This window comes from Neofelis nebulosa, chromosome 2, assembly GCF_028018385.1.
Source record: "Neofelis nebulosa isolate mNeoNeb1 chromosome 2, mNeoNeb1.pri, whole genome shotgun sequence".
Lineage (NCBI taxonomy): Eukaryota > Metazoa > Chordata > Mammalia > Carnivora > Felidae > Neofelis > Neofelis nebulosa.
In genome coordinates this window covers 166,867,158-166,881,238 of record NC_080783.1, presented here as the reverse complement: position 1 = coordinate 166,881,238, position 14,081 = coordinate 166,867,158, and the positions used below count along the sequence as shown (strand labels likewise).

The following is a 14,081-nucleotide window of genomic DNA, read 5'->3' as shown; positions in this document are numbered from 1 at the left end:
GCTTTTCATAGAAGAAGCTTTGATGTTTGTTGTTACATTTTGTACAGTTCAATACAGGCATGAATCTTAATATAAAATAATTATGTAAGTTCAGCATTTGAATATTTTAATAGAATTAGATATACAGGTTAGAATTTATAGTGGTAATCTTAGAAGGGGTATCAGAATCGTTCCTGTAGTGAATATACTTTTGTTTGCTTGAGTAGCAATATGCAGGCTGGCTTAACTCTGTTTTTCAAATGTACTTTTAAAATTCAAAGCCTTGTTTTGAATGGCACAAATGTAGCAGTCTGGGAGAAGAGGGATCAGGATCAGCTATATCTTTATGTATTTATCTGTATTTTTTTAAAAATCATGTTATAATAATATTATACTTAATACTCATTTTGAAGTGCTAGACACATAACCATCTGGTGAATCTCCAGAACTGGAAAATAAAGATTAAAATGTGAGAGGGTTTTGTGAAGTGTACACATGACAAGAATTACATAGAATAAAAAGAAACCCCAGTGTGGGAGTTCTAAAGAAAAGTTAACTGCCTCCATCCCTTTATAGTTTATCTTATAGTGAAGCCCCAACAACCCCAAGAGGTTGTTTACCTTAGGAACCGTCTGGTCTCTCTAGTCCAGTCTGGATGTGTAGTCCCTTATGCCATCCTGGCTGGAAATCAGTCTCTTTCCTCCTCCTTCCCCTCTTCTTTCAGTAGCATTTACTGGTAAATTGGTTGTGGTACACGGTATAAGAAGCGTACTGTGTCCATCCAACAGATGACCCTTGAATAGCCAATATCTGCTGTCTCCTGCAGTCATTTCTAAAAAGACTAACATGAACGCGGCTGAGAGGGACCCACTCCTCTATGGCTGGCAGATGGACACCACTCCAACCTTAAAATAGTGCTGTAGTTATTTGGTAACTTTACTGTTTTGAAGTTAAATGGCAGATAGATAAAATGTCTTTTGAAAACATCTGTTCTTTTCACCTCCAGCTAGCCTCCTTTTAGGTTATGCAGACGTGATTGCTCCTCTTTTTGTTATCGTGCTTAGTCAACTTATTTCTTAAAGCACAATATGCAAGTATAGTCCATGTTCCTGTATTTTTATTCATTTTGTGCTATGTCCATATCTTCCATATATTTCATTCATTCATTCATTTATTGAGAGAGAGACAGCGCGCACTTGTGCACGCAAGTGAGGGAGGTGCAGAGAGAAAGAATCCCACGCAGGCTCCACTCTGTCAGTATTAGTACCCAACATGGGGCTCAGTCCCATGAACCGTTAGGTCATGACCTGAGCCGAAATGAAGAATCGGACGCTTAACCAACTGAGCATCCCAGGCACCCCTTCCTTATATTTCTTATTCCTTATATTTCTCGGTTTTGAGGAAGGCAGTACATATGCATGTATATGTAAAGGTACTGTGAAACATTTAGTCAGACTTCCTGATTCAAAACTCTACTGCAGGTGTGTGACTCTGGACAAGTTACTTAATTTCATTAAGCACCAGTGTTACTACAAGGATGATATACGTAAAACATTTAGCATAGTGTCCTATGTGATAATCACTCAATAAATCTTAGTAGTTTTTATCATTCATAAAATTCTCAAAGATACTTGTAACCCCCAAACTGTGATGTTCCATTCTACTTGACCCATAATTTTTTCTTTCACTTTGTTTCTCCCATTTCTATACTTACATACTACATTTGTATGGACGGTAATAAGACACTACTACTTTCTTGTGGTGTTTCAGTTTAACTTGAGGAAAGCCCCTTATTAGTACCTTATGGAACATAGACTTTGACCATATAAGTTAATGAGAGATTATCTGGAATAGGTGACTGGCAGACCCCAGTATAATAATGTGCTGAGTCAGCCACATTTTATTCAGCTTTTAGTCTTTTTTCAGAGACAAATGGCAAGGAACATTTGTTTTATAGGGTATCATTACTGTTTATATCAGTATTTTTGGAGGCAAATAATAGAGATCCATCTTGAACTTACTTAGACAAAATAAGGAATTTAATGTAAGGCTCATGTAATTTTAATAAGGGCAGGGAGATATCTAGTCCTTAGGGACTCAGTGCCACCAGAAGATATTTTCTGTTTCTGCTGTTCTACATGGTGGCATCCTTTTTCAGACCAACTTTGTTTATATGCTGTCAGTTTCCAGGTCTCCAAGATGTACTGCTTAAGATACTCTCTGTTTTTTTAGCTGCTGTTGGTACAAATCTGGAAACAAACTATGGCCAGGCTTGGGTTACGTGCCCATTCCAAACTTATGGCCAGGAATGCAGTGATTCCAATTGGATCAGATGCTATGTAGTCCAGAAAGTGAGCTCTCAATCAAAATACATGCTTGGAATGGAGGAAAGAACATTCCTGAAAGAAGATGAATATGGAAATAGAAAGAGAAAGGATTTGAGGGGGTGGGGCAGACAATAAATTATCCTTACAGGGTACTTGTTAAATACTACGTACATCCATTAGTGCATAGTAGGGACATAATAAATGCTACTTGAATTTGAAACTGAGGATTCCTCAGCAAAATTGATTTTGGTTTTTATTGTAGTACTTGTAGCTCAGTGTTTGCTGCAAGATCTTCACTTTATACCTTAGTTCAAGTAAGATATTTTTTATACTAATGTCAAACTCTGTCTTGTATTCCTCAGTCTTGATTGTCGTTTACTAAGTTGTTGCTTACAAACTTGGTATTAGGTGACAAGAAATTAAGTTAAAAGTCAGTACCTAAGCAAAAGCATAAAACCGCTATATCCTTTATTGTTAATATTAAGCAAGCATTTCCTCAGTGGAATAGGCAAGGATATTTTGTTTACACGTGATAGAACCCAGCTAAAATTAACTTTGAAGTTTATTAGAACTTTATTGGTTTTAATTTATTGTTTTTAATATTTCTTAGAACTGTTTTAGAAGTTATATGAATGTGTATCTGGGAATAAGGAGTGTCTAGAACAGAGATTCAGTGTCACCAAGACCTCTTAATCACTCTTTACTAATGGTTAAATCCTGTTGATTTCTTCAAGGTCTCTTGAGTTTTTTCTCTACCACATCCACTAATTTAACTAGTTTAGGCTCTAATTATACTACATGTGAACAATAGCAGTGGATTCCAACCTAGCTCTGTCTCTGACAAACTAAATCTTTCCCTGCCAAAGTCCATCTGGAACATTTTGTTACATGTATAATCTTCCCTAAGCCCTTGTAGTGTCAATCACTGCTCAACAGTTACTCTCAAATGCAGTCAAAAGTAGAGTGTAACACTTCCTACTAGAAACTAAATGAAACTAGAGAAAGGTAAAAATACAAGATCGAACTTATTTTAGTTACTACAGATGCCTTCTGCTCTAATTAGGGTAACCTTGTATTCATTTTTGTTTCTGTACCTGTGCGGTAGTCATTTCCTCTGACTTGAGTGACTTCTTTATCTGCCAGTTCTGTTACTGTTTCTTCACATTCAGTTAGGTCTCCAAATGTATTGTGACCAACCACTTTCAGTTCTCCTCCATTCTCTGCTTAGTCAATATTAGCAGTGTTGCTAAATTTTTCTTTGAGAAATGAAAAGTGAGTCACAGTTCTTTTTTTTTTTTTTTTTTATTTAAAGAGAACTTTTTATTGCTTTTTATGTACGGAAGACTCAACATTTAGCCCAGCTTGGTGGCCAGTTGTTTAGCCTTTGTCTTTTCTAGCTTGGCAGTGTGAGCTACTGACTTTGCATCTAGGATGTTGCCTCCCCAGTGACCGCAGATCTCATCATATCTGTCATGGTAATTGGTCCTGATGGCTTCCACCAGCTTGGCCAGAGCTCCTTTGTCTTCCAAGTTAACTTGTGTGAAGGTGACAGTGGTGCAGGTCTTCCTGTGGACCAAGTAGCCCAACCTGGCCTTCCCCTTGATAATGCGGTGGGGAATCCCCATCTCACAACGGAGAATAGTCAGGACGACAACCAACTCAGGGGGATCCACAGCATGTGCAATCACTACCAACTGAGCCTTCTTGTTTCTGTTAAGTTGGTGACAGTATTAACCCCTGCTGGAAGGACAGACAGCCTCTTAATGGGGACATCCCCTTTGTCAGCAGCTTTCTTCTTAGCCCGGGTCAACAGTCTCTGCTTTCTTTTCTTTCTTCATCTTTGGTCTGTATTTATGGGTCAGCTAAAGCAGTTAAGTAGCTCTTTGGCAGTCCAAGACATGGGTGAACTGGTTAATCCCGTGGGGCTCTTTCAGACATTGATAGAGACTAGCCCTTTGCTGCTGCAGTTGGGTGTAGCGGGGCCATTTGACAAAGCAGGTGGGGTTCCTTTTGGGCTAGGTACCCTGTCCGATACCAAAACTCTTGAGCCTCTTCTCAAACAGCAGGTTGACCACCTTCTTGGCTTCCTGCTTCCTCATGACAGCAGGGGTTGGGGCCACCTTCTTCCCTTTAGCCTTCTGTCCTTTTGGCATCTTGGATGGCTGGAAAAGAGCTCAAGTGAATCTTACTTCTTAAATGCTTATCTAGGGGGACAAATTCTTGACCTAACCATGGAAATGAGACATTCCACGTTCCTGATAGTAATTAAAAAAAAACCCAAAAAACAAAATAAAAAAACTGTTCCATGCATTTAGTATGTCACCTATCCTTTTGACATATAACTGACCTGGGTTAACAGATGTTAGTGATAAGCCTTATTAACAATAATAATCAAACTTTATTACCTCTCACTGGAAAGGAAATTTGCAGGTATCTTAGACGTAAGATAAGTGGTTCTCAAGGTAGTCTCATACCAAGAGCATCAGTATCACCTGGCACATATAAAGTGCACATATAAGTGCAGATACTCAGGCCCAACCTCTGCCCTGCTATAGTAGAAACTTGGATGGGGCCCAGCACTCTGTTTTGATAAGCCCTCAAGGTGATTCTATTGCCCTCGAATGTAAGAAACCAAAGCTAGAAAGCCCGCAGACATTTGATCGATAACCTGCCTACTTTGTATGTTCTTTCAAAGTATCAGTTAACTCCCTTTTAAAAATCAGACGTAATAGCAGTCTATATTAGGGAAGTTTTAAAGATGAGATATTGATGAAACAAACTCTTCATGAATTCTTAAAGTCTGTGTAAATATTAGTTGCAAACTTAACGCTGAAGCTTTTTTGGTGCGTTCTTGTTCATAGTAGTGACTGCCATTGTCAGACCTTCTAATTTGTGGTATAGAATGAGTTTATGGAAAATACGAGCTGGGATTAGGTCTAGGTATTACAGAAAAGTCTCTCAGGGCATGAGGTTTCTTTCTGCTTGGTTTTCTTACTTGTACATAAAGGTAATAAACTTGTCCCACTGGTGCTTTTAAAGATCTGTTGAGATTGCATAATACTCTTCCTTTGCTCTTGTTCAGAAGAGAGAGAATAAGATAGTGGAATCAAAGCACTTATCACAAATGTGCACATAGAAGACACTTTAGGGCAGCTGTTTGTTATTACTGTGTGTACAACCAACCTTTTCTGTAGCTTTCTTTTATTCTACTTTCTTGATTTTGAAGTTCTGTTTTAGTTCTTAAATCCTGATTTTCTAATTCCAAATTTCTGTGTCCTGTACCAGGTCCATGGTACGTGGATCTCTGCATGGATTAGATCCTTGAACACCTCAAGCACTGTTTGTATTATTGCACTTTGAGAAACACAATAGGAGATGCCAGTTAAGTATGCCAGCTAGTCATTCAGCTGCAGTGGTAGTACCTTACCTGTTACAGTTACCACTTTTCAGGTTGTGGCTGTTGGGGGTCACCAGGGCTCTCAGAATTGATTTCTCTTTTAGAGATAGATTCACAAACTAATATATAACTAGAATCTCCATTTACAATGTGAAATACCCGTGTTAAAAATAATTTTCTTCCTACCTCTTTCTATAAGAAAAATTTTTCAAATCATAAACATTAATTGCTTCCTGCACACAAATTCTGAGTGATGGGAGTTAAATGTATGAGCTAAGTACTTAGTGTCATCAGGTTATATCATCCAATCTGATTTATCCATCTCTATTGGAACAATGTATGTAACACATGGGCAACTTATTTCTGTCCATGAATAATGCTGCAAGACTGCTGGAGAAATACAAAGCATGTTTTGTTTCATGGTTGCCCTTCTGGTAGGTTCAAAACTGCCTATTAAATTTTTCTCAGAGAGGTGGAGCGGGGGTTGTAGAAGGAGGGTGTGCGTGAATGTGTGTGTAATATGTTCAGGTGATTTGGATTACATTTTTTTTTTTTAATGTTTATTTATTATTGAGAGACAGAGAGACACAGAGTGTGAGCAGGGGAGGGGCAGAGAGGGGGAGACACAGAATCTGAAGCAGGCTCCAGGCCCGAGCTGTCAGCAAAGAGCCCGACATGGGGCTCAAACTCACAAACCGCGAGATCATGACCTGAGCCAAAGTCGCATGCTTAACTGACTGAGCCACCCAAAAACCCTTACATTTTCTTTTTATAGTCAAAATAGTCTCCTATTTCCCTGATACTTTATATCACTTGATTACTGATTATTAGAGTACCTTCTATAGAACACTTGATTTCATTTCATTGCATATGGATATTTCTTCATTTCACTCTCAGGAGGTATGTTTTTTAATGGGTATTACTGGCTGAAGCAGTATTCTAACGTACTGAAGAGTGAGTATAGGCTTTTGGAATTAGACCTGAATTCTGGCTCTACTATTTGTACCCTGTATCATTTTGGGGGAAGTTGCTTAATCTGTGAGCCTGAGTTTCTCATCTGTGAGATGGGGTAATGTAACAGTTTTGTTAAATAGATTGTAAGGATTGCATATGACATGATTTTACATTATAGGTAACCCTAGAAAAGAATGTATGACTAATGTAATCCAGTATTATTCTTATATTATCATTATTGTTTCTTTTAATGTGTTTGTTTCTTTTTGTTTTATTGTTTCTTATTGTTTCTTTTAATTTTCCCACTCCCAAATTGTATATGGTACTCCTAAGTGTGAGTATCTATACATAGTGTTAATTGTCAAGCTACATTTATTGATCGCACAGAAGAACGGTTCTAATTCTAAGCCAGTGTTACTTTTTATTATGCTTAAAGGTGTTATTGTTAGCAATTAGAATTGATCAGTCTCTTATAGAAATTCTTGAAAGACTAGGATTTTCCTAGGCTTCAGAATTATTTTGGCTCACCTTGTATGATTTGAGAATTCTCGATACAGGTCTAAAAGTTTTCTGTGTGGAATGAAGGCTGTAGATCTGTGAATTACAGGAAAATGAAATAATCATTTATTCAGAAGTTAACTTTTTATTTGGTCTATTTAGGAAGGAGACATGCCAATTCATGAACTTCTCAGTCTTTATGGTTATGATAGTACTATTCGACTCCCTGAAGAAGATGAGGAGGAGGAGGAAGAGGAAGAAGAAGGTGAAGACGATGAAGATGCTGATAACGATGATAACAGTGGCTGTAGTGGGGAAAATAAAGTAAGGTTATACACAGTAATTCTTAAGATTGTAGTCTTTATTCTTGTTGCAGTAGTAATTTATTAATATTGGAAGTTGCCTGTAATCTACTCCTGAGAAAGTAATAGTTTTATCTGTGTCTTTGTGCATTTCTTTTCAGTGTCTCTTGTAAGTAAATTTGAACTAACTTAAAAAAAAAAATACTGTTTCTAAGTAATAAAAGCTAATTGGTAGTTCTGTATTCAGTTTTCTTATTCTGTTTTGAAATAATTTGATTTATAGAGAAGCTCAAAGATAGTATAGAGTGTTCCTGTATACTTTTTACCTGACTTCCCCTGTTTATATCTCATGTAACCATGGTATATTGTCAAAAGTAAGAAATTGGCACTGGTACTATTAACCATATTAATTAATTAAACTATAATTAATTATAGACGATTCGGATTTTGCCAGTTTCTCCACTAATGTCCTTTTTTCTGTTCCAGGATCCAACCCAGAATACCATGATGAATTTAGTGTATTTATTTTAGTCTTCTAGTTGTATTTGGAATACTGTAACCTTTCATCTGCAACAGTTTTCCTTACATCTTAAAGAAATTTAATTTTTTTATTCTACAGGAAGAGAATATAAAGGACTCATCAGGTCAAGAGGATGAAACTCAGTCTTCCAATGATGATCCGTCACAATCTGTTGCTTCTCAAGATGCCCAAGAAATAATCCGGCCACGTCGATGTAAATATTTTGATACAAGTAAGTATCACTGGTTGCTGTGTGGGTAATTTTTACCATTTAATATATGATGGAAAATTCCATTTCTTGTTCACTCATCTGTTTGAATTCATTTACTCTGAAATCTCGCTGAACAGTGTTAGGTTTTGTTCTAGGCTATTAGTTTAGCAGTGATAGGGCCCTTTTTGTCCATGAGTAGATTGCAATAATTGTTGCATCACTGTACTGCTTGATTTTGAATGTGTTCCTTTCCCCCCGCCCCGCCAACGCTTCTTTGAATTTAGTTTGTTTCATGGTCATCTTTTTTTGTTTCTCCTGGTATTTTCCTCGGTGTTAATTTTCTACTTTCTTTGCCTTTTAGCCTTTTTTACCTATATTCATAAATATTGCTTTTTTCTAATCAGTGGTTCCTAGTTCTAAAGAAGTGGTTTACTCTTGAAATGATAATATGTTTTATACGGAAGATCTCCTAATTTTACTACAGTTGTAATCTAGCCACAGATGACCAGTCGTTGAGACATTTAATGTACGTATCTCGAATATTTGCATGCTTCATTTGCTCCATGGTATTTCATTCTAAGCAGGAATCATTACTGTAGGTGACAGCTCTTTGATAAGAAAAAGGCAACCATTAGTGTTATCAGTTCAGACTTGTGGTCTAAATTTCTATGCTTTATTTAAAAGACAGAAAGACACTCGAAGAACAACCACCTGTCATGAAATGTGTGGTAATGCAATAACTGATTAAACATGGCTACTGCTTCGTGTGAAGGATTTCTGTTACATACTTAGTTTGCAAGTGAATGTAGTGCTGCTAATATTTTATTGTGAGTTTTACGCACTGAGTCTGGGTGGCTCAGTCAGTTAAGCGACTGACGGTGGCTTAGGTCATGATCTTGCAGTTCGTGGGTTCAAGCCCTGCGTCAGGCTCTGTGCTGATAGCTTGGAGCCTGGAGCCCACTTCAGATTCTGTGTCTCCTTCTCTCTCTGCCCTCTCACACTCAAACATTAAAAAAAAATTTACTGTGAGTTTTGATCAAAGATCTGGTCCACTTGAAAAGAAAGTGTATCACTAACTATAAAAAGAGATGGGTTAATGAAATTACTGTGTTTTAAGTTTGGTGAAAATCTGGTGTTTTTCCTTTTTCTTCTTAGATAAATTGCCAAAGTTTGGTTAAAAGTGGGATGCTAAGTGACTGCATTCTAAAACAATATTTATTTCATGATCTGGTATTTCAGTTGTGATGCATGTATGCATGAAAGCTATGTATATATACTGCCTATCTTAGCTTTTCCATAGGAAGATTTAATTTCTGAATGTAATTTACCCTTTTGAACTTTGTATGCCATTTTACAGTTGAGAAGATGCTGAAACATGTAGTAGGTTTTAGATTTCCTATCCCAGTATGTAAATACAATTTTACTCCAAATGTAAACAAACGGCAGCTTGCCTGCTCTCAAGAAAAGAGGTTGAGGAGAATGGAGGTCTTCATACATAGCCTCCCTTCACACTCCCACAGAGTGTTGCTAAAAAGTTCTCAGTATCTCAAGGAGCACTGATTGGAAACTACTGTTTTTGTTTTATCCAAATTCTCATTTTATTAGGGAAGAAATTGAGCTCCTATAATTCTGTCACCAGAACCAGAATTAGGTTCAGGAACAGATTATCTTGACTCTAATTAAACTTTTTTTCTTAAATTTTCGTAGGAAATAATTGTCTAAGGATGCGGTTTTCTAAGATTGGAATTATCCTAGGTTTGTGGATTGTTTTCCTGTTTTAAACTGATAGGGTATTATTTGATTAGAAATATCTTGGCCCTATTCTGCAGATACTTTCAGGCACACTTAAATGTTCTATGGTAGATGTAAAAAATAACATACAGCTAGATACACAGATGTGGACAGGAAAAACAATCATTTTATAATATTGTCTTATTTATTCTAGATAGCGAAATAGAAGAAGAATCTGAAGAAGATGAAGATTATATTCCATCAGAAGACTGGAAAAAGGTAGTTAGAGCCATATTTTCCCCAAGTTTAGGTAAATTAACATTAAAAACAAGTATAATTATTATTTTACTAGCTCTATATATTGATAAAGTTTTGAGGTAAGCCCTTTTTTAAATGTTTGGAAGATGTTCAGATTTCCCTTTAATATATCAAAGTAAGAATACTTATTTTTTTATAAAATAAAATAATGGCATAGAAAGAATTGGACTCTTTTTGAGCAAATCCATCTCAAACCAAGAACAGAAATTGAAATTTCGAGCTAGTGCCGATTTAGTTTTTTGTTGCACTGTAAAAAGTATCACAAGTGAATGTTTTTTTAAACTTGGGAAAGCAGTTGAGGCTTTGGTTTTGTTAAAGTGGCTTTTGTTTAATAATTTAAATTGTAAGTTTTTCCATCCCATATTAATGTTGATATTTACAATTCAGAGTATGTTGGATGAAGGGACACATTTGAGCTTCTCTATAGCTATCCATAATAAGTTAATTTCTAAAGTGAATCTAAAGATTATATATTGACATAAGTTTTTAATTATAAAACTATATAACTGTACAACTTAGTTTTACAGTAAAGTAGAAGAATTAAATTTAAGCTGTTGCAAAGCAGTTGAACTTACTAGGAAAATATGTCAAAATATCATGTAGAATTGATTAGAGCAAATCATTTATAAGGATGATACCATTCTTTCTTTTTTTGTTTTTCCTTTTTTTTTTCCTAATGTTTCTTTTTTTGAGACAGAGCGAGTAGGGGAGGGGGCAGAGAGAGAGGGGGAGACAGATCCAAAGCAGGCTCCAGGCTCTGAGCTGTCAGTACAGAGCCCGATGTGGGGCTCAAACTCGCAAACCACAAGATCATGACCTGAGCCAAAGTTGGCCATTTGACTGAGCGACCCAGGCACCCCTCTTTTTTTTCTTTTTTTCTTTTTTCCTTTAATGTTTATTTTGAGAGAGCCTGTGCATGCCAGGGGGAGGGACAGAGGGAATCCCAAGCAGCTTTCAACACAGAGACATGGGGCACAGTCTTCTGAACTGTGAGATCATGACCTGAGCCAAAATCAAGTGCTGGATGCTCAACCAACCGAGCTCAGGTGCCCCGAAATGATGTCATTCTTATTGAGACATATCACTGTGTTTTGCTGTTAAAAATTACATTGAGCATTTTTTGCTGTTCTTTTTCCTAGGTCTGATTTTAAATTTAGTGCATAAACAATCATTTCTTTGGAAGCAGAATAGCTCTAAACATCAAAATCAGTGGGCTGGCTGTACTTTTTAAGTCACGATTGTTTAATTATTTAATTAGTTAATAGTTTTGAGTCTTCTTGTGGCTTTGTTTTTTTGTTTGTTTGCTTTTTTTAAGTTTAAAGTTTTTTGGTTTGGGATGCTTGGAGCAGACTTAAAGAGCTGACACCTTGGTAATTAAAATAAGAGAACATCTTATACTTAAAGAGTTTCTATTAGGAAGAATGAAGTATTCAAATGAACTTGGAGTGGGCTCCCAGGTATTGTCGGCTTCAGCCACAGTTGGTCCATTTCTGGGTTTCCAAGGAGCTGTTTAGAAGACAGCGATACCATTGTGAGTTAGAATGGTAAGGGAAGTTTAGCTCAGTGCAGTATGTATTAATTTGAGTGAAAGATGAATGAAAGATGGGGCTGAAGACAGAAAACAAGGATCACAAAAGTTACTTACTATTTATGTGACCTATTTGGGCAAATGTTCTTCAATCCAGTTTTTTCTGATTCCTACACCATGCAGAAATTATGAAAACTAAAAACCTTGAAAGTCACCTTAAACTACTACTTTCTACCATATATTTAAATTTATATCTGTTTCCTCCAGCTTAAATTGTTTTTATGTCTGAAGTGTGCAGTATTCGAGTAAGTGTTGAATTATTTTTTTTTTTTTTTAGTGAAGGAACAAAAGCTTAAAAGAGGGACAACATGGGAGAGTATTCTCTTCGTCAGGAAATTACGTAATAAAACAGGCCACAGTAAATCCAGACTGTTTTATTTTAGAATGATTTAGACTGTTGTAGTAAAAATTTTCAAGATTCTGAATCATCTTCTAAGGCTTGTAAGACACTAAATTTTTCTAGGAATTGGGACAGAGGAGACAGCTTTGAAATCAAATTTGAGTCCAAGTTACAGCCCTAGAACTTAAGAGTGCATTCCTGAGGAACTTAATTGTTTTGAGTTTCATCTCACATAAATACAGAAATAAAAATTTTAGCCTTGTTGAAGTTGGTGAGAATTTAATGAAAATTACACAGGATTTAATGAAAATTACACATAAGGTACCTGGTACATAATGCTCCTAAGTGCTATTTCCCTTCCCTACAGATTAGCATGTAAAAAACGTGTTCTGAACTCAATAGGGAAAAGAGGTTGTCTTATTTTTACAGTAGTCCAGAAGTTCTCAAACCTGGCTCCATGTTTAGAATCATTTGGAGAACTTTTAAATACTGATTACCAGGGCCTTTATCCAGAGATTACAATTTAGTTGGTCTGGAATGGATCCAGGCATTAATATTTTTAGAAGTGCCTGAGACAGGGAAGGTTGATAACTTAACTATCTATTCTCTGGTAAGCATTGATGAGTAAAGTTAAAAGAGGCACAAGAAGTGATAGTAGGATACTCTTTTTTTATAATCAAAGACATAAAATTCACCTGTAAGAGTAGAGAAAACTTGTGTGTGAATTCTTCTTAGAAAATTGACTGGTTTTCCTATGCAGGTTTAGCAAAAAATTAATTGCATAGAGTATGTCTTTGAAGTTATACTAGAAAAAATGAGATTGTGGTATCAATGGGTTGACAATAAGAGGAATTTTTTCAAATCCTAAGAGTTATTTCAACTGTTATTTAAACTGGTAAACTGTCACCTTAAACTTGTACCTTTTCTGCCTACATCTTCATTTTGAAAATGCAGTAGATTCAGTCTTAACATTTAGCCACCAGATAAAGGAGGGTCTATAATCTTGGTCCCTCTGTTTTGTAATATCTCATCGGTGATGATCTCCAGTTACCTTTCTGAACAGCCAGCTTCCCCTAACCTGTGATTTTACATAGATTTGATGACTAAATTTCCTAAAGTAAGATTTAATTTTGTTTTGGGGAGGTTACTTTTTTCATTTTGTATTGTTTTGTGAAAGTCAGTCACTAACCTGCTTATCCATGTGGGCTTTCATCCATTTGACCTCTACAGAGCTTTATACAAACCCGTTTTTCTTTACCTTCAATCTGTGGTTCTCAGATAAGAGTGTATGTCAGAATCACCTGCACAGCAGCTTGCTGAGTCCCATCCCCAGAGTTTCTAGTTAGTAGGGCTCAGGTAAGAGCTGAGCATTTGCATATCTAACAGTTTCCCAAGTGACTCTGATGGTGCTGATCCAGGGACCATAGTTTACAGTGTAAATACCTTAATGTATCTGAATTTGCTTTTCTGTTTTTCAGAGTGTTTGCAGTTTGAATTATAAGAACTCATTTTTACTTCTTTTTCTCCATATTTTGAAGTAGTTTGTATTCACTGTGTATATTGCATTACACCCCATTATTATTACTAATATTTTCATCCAATCATACCCAAGCTCTTTATTATTAACTCATTCATCCTCACAATACTCCTCTGAGGTAGTTAATTGGTTGTACCTTTTATGACAGAGAAACCATGAACAGTTTACCTAGGAAGATGGTAAAGTTAGAAAATGGATATAAAATCTGTGTTACTAGATCTTACTAATGTGTTATGTTATTTCTAAAATAGGAGATTATGGTGGGCTCCATGTTTCAAGCAGAGATTCCAGTTGGCATTTGTAGATACAAAGAAAATGAAAAAGGTGGGTTAATTAGTAAAGTTACATAGCTTGAATTTATGCTTTTGAAGTGATGAAC

General features: G+C 36.2%; 1 protein-coding gene and 1 pseudogene across 14 annotated transcripts in view; one reads left to right on the top strand and one right to left on the bottom strand.

Moving 5' to 3' along the window:
- Window positions 1–14,081, top strand: part of MIER1 (MIER1 transcriptional regulator) — a 60,274-nt gene that overhangs the window by 23,858 nt on the left and 22,335 nt on the right. For all 14 annotated transcript variants that reach the window (XR_009258073.1, XM_058717043.1, XM_058717042.1 and 11 more), the window contains 4 exons: window positions 7,318–7,479; window positions 8,077–8,209; window positions 10,134–10,198; window positions 13,954–14,026. Coding sequence is in view for 13 of the 14 variants with exons in the window: in XM_058717043.1 (XP_058573026.1) it covers window positions 7,318–7,479; window positions 8,077–8,209; window positions 10,134–10,198; window positions 13,954–14,026 (433 nt within the window). In the remaining variant the exon portion in view is untranslated. The remainder of the gene's footprint in view (window positions 1–7,317; window positions 7,480–8,076; window positions 8,210–10,133; window positions 10,199–13,953; window positions 14,027–14,081) is intronic.
- Window positions 3,590–7,389, bottom strand: LOC131504595 (large ribosomal subunit protein eL8-like; annotated as a pseudogene).